Source organism: Epinephelus moara, chromosome 21 (genome assembly GCF_006386435.1).
Source record: "Epinephelus moara isolate mb chromosome 21, YSFRI_EMoa_1.0, whole genome shotgun sequence".
Taxonomy (NCBI): Eukaryota; Metazoa; Chordata; class Actinopteri; order Perciformes; family Serranidae; genus Epinephelus; species Epinephelus moara.
In genome coordinates this window covers 33,062,734-33,078,268 of record NC_065526.1, presented here as the reverse complement: position 1 = coordinate 33,078,268, position 15,535 = coordinate 33,062,734, and the positions used below count along the sequence as shown (strand labels likewise).

The following is a 15,535-nucleotide window of genomic DNA, read 5'->3' as shown; positions in this document are numbered from 1 at the left end:
CTGATTGGTCAATTGTCCAAAAACAGCTAGTACACACTATGTTGTATAATAATGGTGTTTAAAAGGCAGATGATGTATTAGTCTGTGAGTTTAGTCTGTAACCACCAATATCAAACATGTCTTTTCCTAATTCTCACCTTTTGTGTTTCAAATTCATAACTAGAATGAGTGAGCCAAACCAATTAATATCCACAACAAACACAAATAAGCTAATAGTGGGCATATTTATGCGTCTCAGAGATGAGGCGTTGTAGCGCATTTTGTAGGGAAATAAGTGACAGGTTATACTGCACTGCACATTACTGCAATCAATCAGTAGCTAATGACGATATGTAGCTCATCTCCTACTGGCAAGAGAAATTCATTATAATATCTTTAATGTAATTATGCAAGTGTTTGTACTATACTTAAAGCTGCTATGATCAATATTACTTCAACAAAAATGACGACCCCTATGCAAAACAGGTCTGGTTGCAGTTTCCTTGTAGCTCTACAGAGGGTTTTAGCATTTTTAGCTTATATTATACAGTCTCACGGCTCTCATCAGTGTAATTTTCAGATGCAGCAGGCCACAGTTTTCAGTGGTAAAGCTCTGCTAAACCCACAGTACGCTACCTACCCAGCAACATACAACAGATACGCAAAGTTAGTAACTATCTTAGGAATGTGCTGGAACATTTTAGCTGCTAAAGAGCCAGATTTGTTTAAGAGTTTTAGTTTAAGAGAGACCAGTGTGTGAAAATTCGATTTACATTTGTCAGGTAGACACAAACGTGACTCCAAATAAATGTGAATGTTACCCTCAGTGAATTTTACACTGGTGACTGTTTGCTAAAATGTTTGCCGTATTAACCTTATAAAATTACAGCATGTCAATGTTGTGTTTGAAGCAAACAGCAACCTCCAGGGCTAAAAATTAAGCTAATGCATAGGTGCCAAAAACTGCAGTCCCTCTAATGGCCACTTGAGGCTGGTTCCAAAAGCGAGTCAATCCCCATAGACTCCCATGATAAAATGCCCAACTTTAGAGCAGAAATAAACAGCCTGGTACTAAAAACGCTACTTTGTTTTGGTTTGGGGGTTAATTTATATAACTCACCCATTTCAATTCTTTATTGAGTCTTAAAGTTATGCGTAATAAGTGACAGATGGGTGCCATCAGTTGACAAGGCCGTACCACGGTGAAAATCTTACTCAGGCAACATAACCGTGGCAGAACCGCAGATTATATATCTACATATATATATATATATATATACTGTATATATATACATATATATATAGAGATAGAGAGAGAGAGAGAGAGAGAGAGAGAGAGATAGTTGTCACAATTTCAGTGTGTTTTCACTTTATGATTTCCTAAATCATAAAGTGATTTCCTAAAAATGCCTTGTTCAGCACAAATTTTAAGTACATTTTGTTTCTCAGAACAGAAATCCACAAACCAATGGGTGATGCCACGATGGCTACAGCCATTATTTTTATACACTCTGCAGTTTACAGCTTGTCGCACTGCCCATAAGTGGCAAAGAAAATGGTTATCAGTAAGAAGTGTTACATAAGGTGGAGAAACAGCACTTTTTTCCATACCTGAATTGTTTTAAGAATAGGTCAGGTATTCCCCAATGGGGGACAAACCAAATGATGAAAAACACAGCCAATAACATCTAATGCTATATTGCTAAAAGTGTAGAGGCACTGATAAAAATCCGTAATTCCAAACAAAAAATAAAAACTACAATCCAGTACCGTATTGACCACATGCAAGATCAAGACCCTGACCCTGACCCTGACGTACATTTGAGTAATATATGCATGAATGAATGAATAATATAAAGTAGAAATGAATTGAAAACAAAAAAGGCGACACTTAAATTTTTTTTTTGTCACTGTTTTTCTTTTTAAATATCCAATGGGCTTTAGGACAGAGCTAAAATAACAAACAATATGTGTCACAGTCCTACTACTTCCAGACTGCACTGTATGACTAGCATCATGTCTCAAGTGTAAAAAACGAAAAGCCACAGCAGCTCTAAAGCCAAGTGGTGAGTCATCTTAAATGCAGCTAAGTCTGACAGTTCTCTGTGTGTACAGTGGTAAAAATAACACACACTACTATCTAAAAATACCAGACTGTTGTGAACTAAGAGAGACTTTTTTTCTCTGTTTGAATGTGGTTGGTAATAGCACCCTGTGAACAGCAATACACTGCACAAAGTGAGTGAATCTGTCATTTCTCTGTGGCAATAAATACTTAATGTAAAGGCCACACAATAAGAAAGACAAAACATACAAAAAAATATCTCTGTGACAGTGACACTGACCGGAGGCAGCCTGTGGCATTGCGGAGGACCTGGGAGGAATGTAGGTGCAGCTTGCGGTCCTCCTGTGTATGCGGGGAGGTGTCCCAGCCTGAGTGGGGGATGATCACAGCGTTGGTCAGCACGGCAAGGGCATCCTGGATGATGGGCATCTTCAGTGCGTCACATGACGAAAGGTTCCACAAAACACCTGAAGAGGACAGCAGGGAGACAGGACGTCAAAACCAATCCACAGAAGAAGGAAAAAACAGTGGAGGCAGACAGGAGGAGAGACAGACAGACAACTCCAGGGTAGAAAGCATTGAAATATTTAGTAGGTTTTTAGTGAGCAGCTTGATCAAACACACAGCAACACAGACAGTTACTGCAGTCTTGACTTACTTGCTTTACAGCAGTCTGGAAGCCTGCTTTCAAACATGTGCTCTCAAAACTAGCACAACAGCCCTTTGACATGAAAGTCATTTTGACGTGCCACAGTAAGGAATATGAAGCGTCATGTTAGTTCATGCAGGACATGGAAGTCACACGCCCCATCTGTAATCAGCTGACAGCCAGCTGATTGGATCATTGTTTCTAACCAGTCACACACCAATCACAGCCCATTCCCACACAAGGCGGTCCATTTAAATATGGCTTCCTACTCATTGATCCCTGCTACACCAATGATGCTACACACCTCTGCTGCTAGCAAAGCTTTACCTCTACCACCCCAGCCTCCACCTTTCTAAGTCAGAGTCCTAACATGGCTCTAAGGTCAAAATGGTATTTAATGTCTTGCTTGGGTCCACTCTTGTAAACCCAGGGGGTTTCCTGCATTGCGCCCCGTTTTGGCATAGCATGCTGCTTGTCTAAACAAGGGAGCACCTCAAGAGCAGAGCCCTTGGCGCCAAACATAACTGTATTTCCATTTGTTGCAATAAATGGTTAAGTCTTTGACGAGAGTGTTCCTGACAGAACAAACGTTGGTTTGGGATGATGTAATTTCAACACCTGCTGCATCAACGTCAGCTCCTCTACACTCATACCCCTTTTCCACTAACATGGATAGGGTAGTGTTCCAGTCCCTACACCTAATTTTGAGCCATTTGGAGCATTTCCACCAAAACTAAATTGGTTCGGAAACCGAAAAGTTGGTTCCCAGCTGGGGAAAAATAGTATCATATTTTAAATGCTAGAAAGAGAGGATGGAGTCTTGCAGGTAAAAGTAATACAACAGAGTCATATTAGTTGGTCCATATTGTTTTTTAAGATTAAGACAAATATCTGTAATGACAGAACAGTAGCCTGCAGGTAATCAATGCAATCTGCCATCTTGCTACGGCTGTTTACTTTGTACAATACCCTCCATTGATTACACATCCTTGATTTCACTATTTCTACTATCATTATCCATGGGCTACTACAGACCATCATACACTATATATATTTTTTTAAATTGAATCACTGCTCATATAAATCATTCTTTGGTGATTTTGAATTAATGGTTGAAATACACACGTACAGATCTGACTGTGTCATAATGCTAAAATAATTACAAGAAAAGGCAGAAATACACACATCCCAATTATGCAGACACACACACACACACACACACACACACACACAACCCCCACTTAGCATCCTGCATCTTCAATTATTAACACGAGTGATGCATTTCAAATGTTGTTCTAATATTTCAAAACATAACCTTTAATTTATTGTACCGCTGTGCTGTTGTAATTAATTGAGAACAGTGGAAAAAACCCCCAGAAGAAATACCGGAGGCAGTAAATCACTTCCAAAAAATTCCGCTGCACCTCTCTGCTGCTCTTAATCCTCACCTGAATTCAACATACAGTGACCAGCCAACCAAGGAAATGGAGTGAGTTTTCTCCTGTCTGCCGATTACTGTTCACTCTTTTTGCCAGTTGCTGCAAACACACACATGCTGGCCACTGAATAGACAAAAGCTGTCCCTCTCTAGAGAGATTCGCTCTTCCCCACACACACATGCATCTGTTTGAGCCTTTCAAGAAAAGGACAGAGAGGGTAAGAGGCAAATCAGCACATTTTACTGCAATAGACTTGATTTTTTGAGTGGTTCGTACATACACACACACACACACACACACACGCACACACACACAAACACTCACACACTGCGATAACCTTGAGGATCTATGCAACACATCATAATCATTGTTGACCTTTGTCTTGCAGAGTGTCTATGTCCTAATCTATGTACTCAGATAATTATATGTGTGCATTTGAGAGTGGTCCACCTCTAGTCATATCTGCACTTATCTACCCTTCTCCTTTATGGTTGTAATTATAGCTGTAATAGAGGTAAAACGTCCTATCCTTAGATCTGTGTATCTGTGTGTTTGGAATAAGGCATCCTCTCTTAAGTGCCGTGTTGTTCACCCTCGGCTGAACAGCGACTGTGTAATTACAGCTTCTGTTATCTGTCTTTGTGGGTTTGTATGAATTTGTGTGCATGTGCATGTGTTTGTGTGCATCTAAGCCCCCTCGACAAATCAGTCTTAACTCCGTCAGCCATTTGGACGCGGTGTGTTTGTGCGGGGCAATGTCTGTTTGTGGTCAGAAGGAGTTTCTAAATGACTAGCTTCTGGCTTCATGGCGGTAATTAGCTGGGCCTGTCACGTTAGCAAAAGTGTCCTCTCTCCGTCTCATCTTATCTGCTGCTTAAGAGGGCAAAGAAGGCACGCTGGATTTTTGATAACCTTGACATTTGATGTGACATGTAATAATTCTAGCTAACCTTGAGTTCCACATCAGCGAATGTTGCTGATAAAGACTTGTCGTACTGTTTTCTCTGTTTAGATTCTCAGGTCATGGTAATCATAGGTGCTATATCGTAGCCTACAACACAGCACTTATGAGTAATAGATGAAGAAGCACCACACAGAAAGTCAGACAATATGTAACTTTGTAATTTTGGTAAACCAACCCTTTAAACTTAAAGGGCTGGACATATCTTTTTTAAGTTATTACATCATCCTGTTGCTTCCAGACAGCATTCTTTATGTACTCAAATCCACACATTCAAATTCTGGTCAAAGTACATATGTTTTAATGTTAGAATGCTATTTTACAAAGCCCTTCTAAACACATTTTCCCACGTGACCTGAGGTAGGTTTCTGCATGATGACGTTGCTATACGTAAAAAAAACCTAGCCCGGCTTTGATGTGCTACTATGTGACTGAGGCAAGCCTTTTTTGATCATTGTGTGTTATCAAACCAAATTAGCTATTTCTTGTAACCCCCGAACCAGCACTGGAGCTAAACAAAGTGTTGTGGGTGCCACAATAGTCCCACAATAACACAAACAAACCGATCGATTGGGGCAGCGGTAGACCAGCAACTCCAGCGTTCAGCCAGGTGAAATTATTGCGCCTGTCAAAGGAGTCTTGTGGCTTTTAAAAAAATATTCCTAATATAGCATACACTGAAACTGATATAGATTTTTTTGGGTGATCCTTTCAGTTACTAATATCAGTGCTCTTATCTATGTCACTGCTTTTTGCTAACGGCTGAGTGGGCGTTTCCATTTAAAAAACCTAGAGCAGAATGCATGGAATCGACCTTTAAATTTTTAGGACAAAAAAAATAAATAAAAAAAAGACAATCTGACTATCTGACAAGCTGGCTACAATCACAAACACTGGTTTATTTTTAAATAACACTAAGTCTGCTTATTGGGATAGAAATAATGAATCTCATCAACATGTTCTAACTCCCAGTTCATCAAATACGGCAACAATCAGTCAATAATGAGAAATCAGCCATTCAGCCTGTCTCTTTATTATATTTTGCTTCTCTTATATTGCTTTTGTTTTTTATACGGTTTGCTTTTTTATATTGCTCTTTGCTTTGTACAGTTTACTTACACCAACCTGTGTTTGTCTTCTTACCAATACCTTCTTATTTGTGCTTTGTTTTTTTTGGGGTTTTTTTGGTTTTTTTTACTGATACTTCCTGTTTGCATTATTCCTCTGCTACTGTCATGTTGGAGATTTCCCCGTTATGGTAAGAAAAAAGGATTATCTTATCTTATCCTATCTTATCTTATTTTATCTTATCTTATCTTATCTTATCTTACCTCACTTGGTCAGTGGCCCTATGTTGCAAATACGATGCTCTACTGTAGGTACCCTCCCTTGTCAGTTTTGGACATGTCAGTTTCCTTGTCAATTTCCCCTCAATAAACACAAAATAAACTTCTGTCTTCAAGGGAAATGTAGGTCTCATTACCAAAACAACTTTAGCTTTATGGAACAAGAGGGTTTTGCCATCTATGTTTGGTACAGTAACTTGACGAGTATTGTACTTGGCGACTTTGTTACGTAGTTGAAAAAAAAAACAGTCAGTCACTGGTCTCCTGGGTGAAAGTCTGGTGTGGGTTAGACCTATCTACCACCCTTTCCTCCATCCCTCCAAATTCCGACTCTCATGCTCTTTCTACTATGTAATTGCCACGAGAGGGATTACATTAGAGTTAGTTAAAAGCAAAGGTGTAGTGGTAGCTGATGAGGTGGGTGTACTACTAAGTAGACGGGTAGGTTACAGAAGAGGAAGTGGGTAAACTCTCCTACATATTCCAATGGCTTTTTGTCTGATAGGTGGGTAAAGTGTAGGAGCCATAGAAAGAGGTTAATATGCTGTGTATACCCTCTGCTACACCACTGGTGAAAAGCCCAGTGCATCTCATTCAGACATTATAAGGTGCCTTGTGTGTCAGTAACAATAACCAAGGGACACTGACCAGGCTGTTGTATTTGCTGCTCTGGAAATGAGAACGGGTTGCATCCTGCAAAATGGGAATACATTTACTGAATATGATGCATTTGATGTCCTGTGGAAAATTATTGAGGCACAGCATTCAAAATCCTATTGTTATGAAAGTCTTTGTCACATATTAGCTTTATCCTGTAAACGTGAATGCTAATGCTACTCTGACTTTTCTAAATGCTTTATTAAATCAGCACAATCAGAAGTAATGCCATAAAAATGGATGGCTTTTTCAATCAAATAGTATAATTATCTATTTTTATCTCCTGTAACTAAGTGGCATCTAAAAACAGTTTTTTGTTGTTGTTATCAATGGTGGTCCCCATGGTAAACTTGCTCTAAACAAACTAAAATATGTATGTAATTAACCAAAACAATTCTCATATTAATAATGAAATCTCCCACTGAGGAGGATATGCCTAGTATGCATCAGTTGCATCAATTTTAAGCAATTAATAAGCATTTATTATATGAGGAGAAATGTAACGCATGACACATGATGTCATGCTGCAGTAGCTGCAAGAAGATGATTTTTTTCTCTTTTTTTTTATTATTGTGAGTAAAGTCAGCTGTTTGCCAGAATCACTTCTTGCTGTGCAGAGAATGACATCATCTCCCTGAGGTGAAAGGCAGTGGGATTTTATCTTTGATCTGAAACACGCCCTCACAACACACAAACTGGCTCACACACACAGAATAAACACTACACGTACCCTCACATTAATGCATGCTAATACACATGAACGTGGAGGCACACACACACAGACATACACAAACACACACAAAGCCATGAGAGTATGACAGATGAAGGAGGTTAATTGCCTCAGCCTTACATCATGAGTGGCAGCAGGAGGTTATGAATGCACTGTTCTATGGAGGGAGGGGAAATGAATATGTTGGCTATCTCTCTTTGTCTCTGAAGCCATTCCCCATCTCTCATTTGCACCGTATCTTCATTCCCCTGTCACATTTCTCTCTTCTGCAACACCGCGGCACTTCTCTTTGTTCACCACTTGATCTCTTTTTTGCCTTTTGTTCCCCAGTTCTCCTGATGTCTTTTTGAGTTCTTTTGTGGACTCCTGTCCTTGTGTGAAATACTTTGTTTATGAGACCTTAAGAGAGAGGACATTTTTACAAAATGGGTGTTTTTTTGTTGTTGTTTGTTTGTTTGCCTTTTCCAGAGGCATTAAAGTTAGGAGGGTACTGGCTGTGGGTTCGATAATAAATGTAGTCACCAGAGGGTCTTGACATCTATAACAAAACAGATGTGAGTAAGGCTGGATCTCTGAGTATACATCTCTGCTGGTCTACACATACACACACAGCTGATTGGTTGACCCAACTCCTGCCAAGCGGTTAGTCAGCAACAGAGAAGAAAAAAACCTGTGACCATTTTGCCTAAAATCTGTGCGTCTATAAAAGTAGCCCGTTGCTTGGTCTCTTAACAAAACTGGTGCAAGTTCACCTGTACATGCAGCCTGGAAAAGCATCTTCCAGCTTTCTGTGTGTGTGTGTGTGTGTGTGTGTGTGTGTGTTTGTGCCAAAATTCTCAAACCTAACAAACAATAAAACAAAAATACTGTGGGTCTGAACAAGCAACCCATGGTGTAAGCACCTTATGGGGCTGCTTGTATTCAGGTTATGTATGCAAGCATCTCTAAAGAGCCCACACTGATGGTTTGACCTCGAAGATAGCAGGGTGCCTTTGTCATAAGAAAGAGACAGGCATGTGTAAACTACATGCCATCTGAATGGGTTTGTAGAAGGCTTGATGACTCCCTTTTAACAACTCAATGGATGAATCAGCTGTCACCTTTTTTGATTGCTGCCATTTTCAGAAGCACAGTAGAGGGAGCCCTCAAGATCGCTAGTGTCATGCTGAGCCAGCTGCCTGGCAGCTAAAGAAAAAAATCCAAGCTCAATTTTTTATTCCTTACATGACACAAATTCCCTGGTGGTTATCACATGGATATGCCTTTAAATTCAGATTCATGCAGCCTACATGCAGGTTCATTGTATAATAAACCTGAACTAATCAAACCGAGGTTTTATTGACGAATAATTATATTCTGGAACCTACTGGTTTGTACTTTTATACCTGGGACATGAGGAGAAAAAGAAAAATGTTATTAATTTGTGAAATATCAAAAACTTTTAACACTTTAGTAGTTTAAGGCCTGTATAGTATTCTGCAGGGGGCTCACAGTGACTTTAATGTTTTCTAAATAGGGCTATCTATCTCTAGACAGAGCATGTCAGTCACTGTAGTTAGCAGCCCCTCACCCTGCATGATGATGATGTTAAACTGTTTTATTCAGTGTTTTTACAAGTTTAAATCACTGGATCTGTTTATTTTGGAGAGGGAGAGACCTCTGTGGATAATTTGGCCCCCGACAAAAACCTCCTGAACGTCTGGATCTTAACTTAGAGAAAAAAGGTGAGCACACATCAGCAGCTGCTGGGCTAGCGGCCCATCTCAGATGAGCCAAACAGTATTGTAGAAAAAGTGATTTGTAACGGTCCCCATCCTGACCAAATATGGAGCGTGGACTGGTAGCTGGAGAGGTGCCAGTTCGCCTCCTGGGCACTGTCGAGGTGCCCTTGAGCAAAGCACTGAATCCCAACTGCTCAGGGGGCCTGTCCATGGACAGCCCCCTTGCTCTGACATCTCTTCATTTAATGCATGTATAGATCCTCTTTGTGCATGTTTGTGTATTTCGGGCCTGTGTGTATAAAACAAAAGATTGAAAAAAATGTTCCCCTAAGAGATTAATTAATCATATCTTCCTCTTCTTGAATTGCTTTATTTAGTGTTTTTTACTGGCCTTAATCACCTGGTCTGTTCGTTTTGGGGAGGAAGAAACCTCTGCAGATTATTTGGCTCCTGGTAAATTCCTCCTGAGTGATGAACACTCAGGAGGAATTCTAACCAGGAGAACTTTCTGCTGGTTGTAATCTGTAATCCTCGCTGCTAGATGCCTCTAGGTAGTGTGGAGCATGGTGTTTTTGACAGAGTCTGCAGTTCAGTGTGCCAAGATGCCACCAAAACATAAGAAAGCATGACTACTCTAAACCCCTGTGGCATCTGGTGACATTTTACACAAGTTAATGCTTCAATTCACATGATGGGTATCAAATGATATATTGGTATTACTTTGAGGCTACTGGTATTGAAACCAGTGATTTTTTTAATGATACCGATCCCTAGTGTCATATTATATGTCAGCTGGATATGTCTGTCACATGGAAAAGCATTGCATATTGCAACGACTGACACTGCCACATGGCAACTGTACCATGCCTCAGAATGTCAGCACATCCGACAAAGAAAAGCTTTATTTGGTAGCTATCAATATTTGCACACATTAATTGTCCTCAAACTAGAAGCCTAAAAGGCTTCACTCTTTGTTTTCATAATGAGGTGAACATCGATCACTGCTAATCACTGGGTCCACACAAGCCTACAGCTTTGTGTTAATGAGCCTTGGCCAAAGTGTGGAATCATGTTTACTCAGTTTGGGTCCTTTAATGACATTGTCATTAAAATCAGGAAACAGTGTAGCTAAGCAGTATACTGTAGGTCACATCAAGGTCAACCACAGGAAAAAAAAGCTGTCTCCTCTGCTACTGTACTGTTATGTGTTAACTTATTCAGCTTATCCACACTGAGTTTCAGTCTGGTGTTTATGGATGAAAATATTATTTACCTGCAATTATTACACAGATTGAGCCTTCAAAGCTTTTATTGAGAAATGGCATGTACTGCTGTTCCCCCTTATAATCTGTATTTCCTATACTCTTTCTAATACGTCGTTCTCCACCTCTTTGCTTTGCCTAAACTGGGTAAGCATTGTGAATGGATTGCATCCAGACTGCGGAGAGTTCCCATCACAGTGTGAGCCTGACAACTTCCATATCTGCTTCTGAAGAGCTGACATCAACGTGAGCTATCCAGACCTGTCACTTACGATGAAGTGTGCTGCTGTGACTGGATGAAAAAGTTGCATTGTAATGACAAGTGGAACCACAGCTACTGATGACATGCAGATTTTAAAAGGGAATAAAGAATGTGAAGAAAGCGCAGCGCTCTGTGAGTCAGAGTGAGAATATATCACCATGTTGGCATTTCTCTATAAGTTTCTTTGAGGTTAGAAAAGTATATCAGTAATAACTCCTTTCAGAATTGTAGTGCATTTAAACTAATTAATCAATAGATCATAAATCAGTTTCTAGTTCAAGCCAGGATCAATAACGAGATCAAAGCTGAGACACACAAAGATTTGCCTGCTGTAGGTGAGCTACATGCTCACTGTAAAAACAGTTTCTCCTAAAATAATTGTCTTTGACATCTTCATGGTTTTGCTTTATAAAGCAATAGTGACGCAAATTATATTCTGAGCCGTCCAGGCAAAGCCTGCCACAGAAAACTTGGATCATTTTTCCTCTAGTGGCCATAGTAATTATGATGGGAACAAAAGAGGAAGTCAGGTGATGTAGTACAAAGTCACAGTCCATGTACAGAGGAGGTTGGGGTGATGGATGGGTCAAACAAGTATAGCACTTTCACCCAGAAGACCACTGTTCATGTCCTGTGTAAACAAAGGTCAACGTTGAGTTATATTATGTTCTTAAGTTAACTTACTAAACGTACTTATGGTACCATATTTATGTTATGTACATGATGATCTTGCGTTACATGGCTCTGTGGTTACATACTAATTTTTAATTATTACATACATAAGTTACGTAACAAACATACTTATTTTAACCCAAACCACAATGTTTTCCTAAACCTAACCAAACTGTGACCGGTTCACAACATTAATTAGTGCCTATCTGTGGTACTCTCCAACGGTCACATATGTTATTAGCAAATGACCTACTCTGTATTTCGATATGAGTACATGTTGAAATCCTTGTCATCCATATGTTTACTCACACAGCATATGGCCCTTTCAATTGCAGAAATGATTTGATACAATTATTAACAAAGATATTTCAGATATACATCATTAAAAAGTGACAGTGGAACCAACCACTGCAAAATTTCTGTGTGCTGCTTGGTAGGCAGGTGAAGTAAGCAGAGACAAAATGGACTAAATTGAATTTTTGGAGAAACACTGGGTCCAGGGCACTGCAGGGGCCGGCACAAGCCTGTCTGTTGCTTAAAATTGCATTTGCAACAACAGATTTTTTTTGGTTTGCTACACTACATGCATTATGATCCTTTATTTTTATGTAATCATATTTCATGCATTTATTTGCTTTCCTGCACTGTTTGGCTGTATGTTGTACTCGGATTTTTTTTTTTCACCTTTTAGTTTCTCCTTCTGATCGGCCTCTTCTCCTTGAATACTTATAAAGGCAAAGACATCTTTAAGTGGTCCATCAAGTGCAATCCATCATTCTTTTATAACCATGTTAGCTGCGTGGGTCTAGGGATGCTAATGTCAGTCATTTCACCACTTTGGTCCGGACTGAAATATCCCAAAATTTACTACATAGATTTTATATAGAAATAAGAAATATAAGAAATTTTATATAGTTCATGGTCCCCAGAGGATGAGACCTTCTGATTATGGCTATACTCTGGATTTTACTGCAGCAGCACCACCAGGTAGATATTTGTGATTCCTTGAGCTTGCATTTAGTATCACCTCATGGTCAGTGGAACAGTGGAAACAAAAGCAGAATTTGTAAAAATAGCTAGATGTTACATTATTTTCCATTGAGTTCCTGTATTGGAAAAGGTAGATACATATACACTAGAGGAGACATGCACTTGCAATGCAAATGAATACATACAAGCAAATACACACACTGCTCTGCTAAATGCTGCATCTTATCTGCAGAGGAAGAGCTAATATCTGCTCTTTTAAAGCAGCTTTAGTCCCTTCAAATAATCATTTTCAGTTCTGAACAGGGAAAATACAAAACAGAGAGAGCAAAAATTAAACCAAAAAGAGGGAGAGAGACTTAAGAGCACAGGGCAGCAACCCTGTTTGTGAGTCTTTGTGCCATCAAGCAAACTGTAGTAGAGCGAGAGAGACAGACAGAGTGAGAAACTTGTTTGTGTGTGCGTATTTGTGTGTGTAGCTGAATCTGTAGCTAGCAAGGCAGGCAGCTTGACTTCCCACTGTGATCCTGATTCAAAATGCTCACCAGAGAGAGAGGGAGAGGCAGAGAGGGTAGGCGACACAGAGAAAGAGTGAAAAAGTGGAGACAGAGAAAGGCAAAGAGGACAGGAGAGAGACAGGAAGAGAAGGGGAGACCAATTACGAAAACCCAACCACAGAGGGATAAAAGAACGAGTGAGAGAGGCTGGGAAACAGAAAGAGAGAGAGAGAGAGAGAGAGAGAGAGAGAGAGAAAGAGAGAGAGAGAGTTATTTCCTCTGGGTCTTGGAGAGAGAGAGAGAGAGAGAGAGGAGAGCACGGTCTGTCTGCGTCCGGTCGGTCGTTCAGCTGATTAATTTGTGACAGGAGGGATTTCTGTGCTCCGTGCCTTGAATTGCTGCTCTAATTTATATGGTAATCTTCTTTAAGACTCTACCAGCATACAAAAAACCTTTTATTTCCATCTCTGCTAAGCCTAAACCCTTTTCTATACTCTATACACACATATAAATATACATACATGTGCAAGGCACGTGTGGGTTATACTCCACACCAAACATGATTGTATGTGGGAAATGCTCAGACAGCTCTCAATTTCACTTTCCTGATGATGTTTCCCTGTGCTCGGTTTGGGTTGTATTAGTATTCATGACTGTCTCTTATTACAACGAATAATGCTTAAAATGTTTGTTCCTCACCAGAATCTCATGTCACCCTGATTTGAAGTACTGCTGTAATTAATTAGCAGAGTGGATAAAGGCTCAAGGGCAGGCTTTGTGGGACACAGGGACAATTCGGTTTAGGAGACTTTGCAAGGACGGGACATAAGTATGGATGTAACAGCTAAGTTGGACACTTGGTGGGCTAACATTGTATTTCCACTTCATGGTATGGCACGACTTTACTCAACTCAGCTCTCTCCTCTTTGGTTTTCCATTGGCAAAAGTTTTGGATAATACTTGGTACTTATTTTGGAATCACCTCAGTCGAGGTTCCAAGTGAACTGAAACTATGCTAGAAGGTGAAGTTAAAACGCTGCAGACCACTGACTGACCAGAGAGAATTGTCACTTACATTACATGGGACATCTTGCACAATCCCACCATTCTGAAAAGCCAAGCTACCATCGTTAGCGACCACATAATGTTAATGTCATTGACAAAAACTATGACGAAAAATGATAGTGACCTTTTATTCACAACTAAGCTGAGACGTCGATGAGCTAACAGAAATCTTCAATTAGAAAAACTACAACGAAATGCCTGTTTTGTTTACAGATGTGACAAGTCTAAAATGTTAGTGTTGAACTATCACACATTGAAAATGCAAGATATTCCACCCAATTGTGTGTCTTGTCCAGGGTTCAGTAACCTTCATTATCAAAACCTGCCTGAAGCTGCAAAACATGTTTGCCTTTTAATAAAGGTAACACAGCCTATTAAGTCTACACCAGCCTATCAACATTACAAATTTGGAGTCCATAGCTAGGCTGGATAGCGAGACTCAAAACTAGCCACTACTATTGATGTCTGACACAAATTTTAGTTTGAGTTTTTAATTCTGTGTATAGGCTACACATTTTTACAGCTGGAGAGTGCAACAATCACTTTAGGACTACACGGTGATGAATGAAAACAAATCTGTCAAATTCTAAGCAATGTCATTGTTTGAATCAGCTGTGGTCAGGTGTGCAGATTCCCAGAAACCCAGCCATACAGGTGATAATGTCTCTAACCAACACCAAATTCATGACAACAACACAATGACTTCAATGCAATTCTTCAAAAAGGGTTTAGTCAGAAAAAATGGACAGCCTGTGGCTACAAATTAGGTGGGAGGGAATAGGACCCAACCAGAAAAGACACTACACACTACAAAGCGACACCACCTTGTTATTTTTGCCATGGTAATTTATCTAACTGCAATGTTCATGAAAAGTCTTAATGTTAACTCAGCATAAACTTTTGCTAACCTTAATTCAATGTTACTGGGCAGTCATAGCCCAGCAGCATCGCATCAATAGGAGAGTCTAGGCAAAAGATATACCACTAAGGTAGGAAATCTGGATATTACACAAGTAAAAGTGTTGGGAGTAAAATGTTGCTTAACGAATTTCAACGCTCGACGCAATCTGTCACCTTGATTCCAATTTCCAATACCAGTATTAGTTTAAGGAGAGAAAACATTTTGACAACAAATCAATCAATTCAATCAATCAATTTTATTTATAAAGCCCAATATCACAAATAACAATTTGCCTCAGAGGGCTTTTCCCTCACAGCGGATGAGGAGACCCCCCCCCCCCAA

At 39.8% G+C, this 15,535-nt stretch overlaps 1 protein-coding gene across 7 annotated transcripts in view; it reads right to left on the bottom strand.

The window, feature by feature from the left end:
* The window catches only part of ctnnd2b (catenin (cadherin-associated protein), delta 2b), a 209,564-nt gene that overhangs the window by 33,219 nt on the left and 160,810 nt on the right, over nucleotides 1-15,535 (bottom strand). For all 7 annotated transcript variants that reach the window (XM_050032462.1, XM_050032463.1, XM_050032464.1 and 4 more), the window contains one exon: nucleotides 2,325-2,511. In XM_050032462.1, coding sequence (XP_049888419.1) covers nucleotides 2,325-2,511 — 187 coding nt within the window. The remainder of the gene's footprint in view (nucleotides 1-2,324; nucleotides 2,512-15,535) is intronic.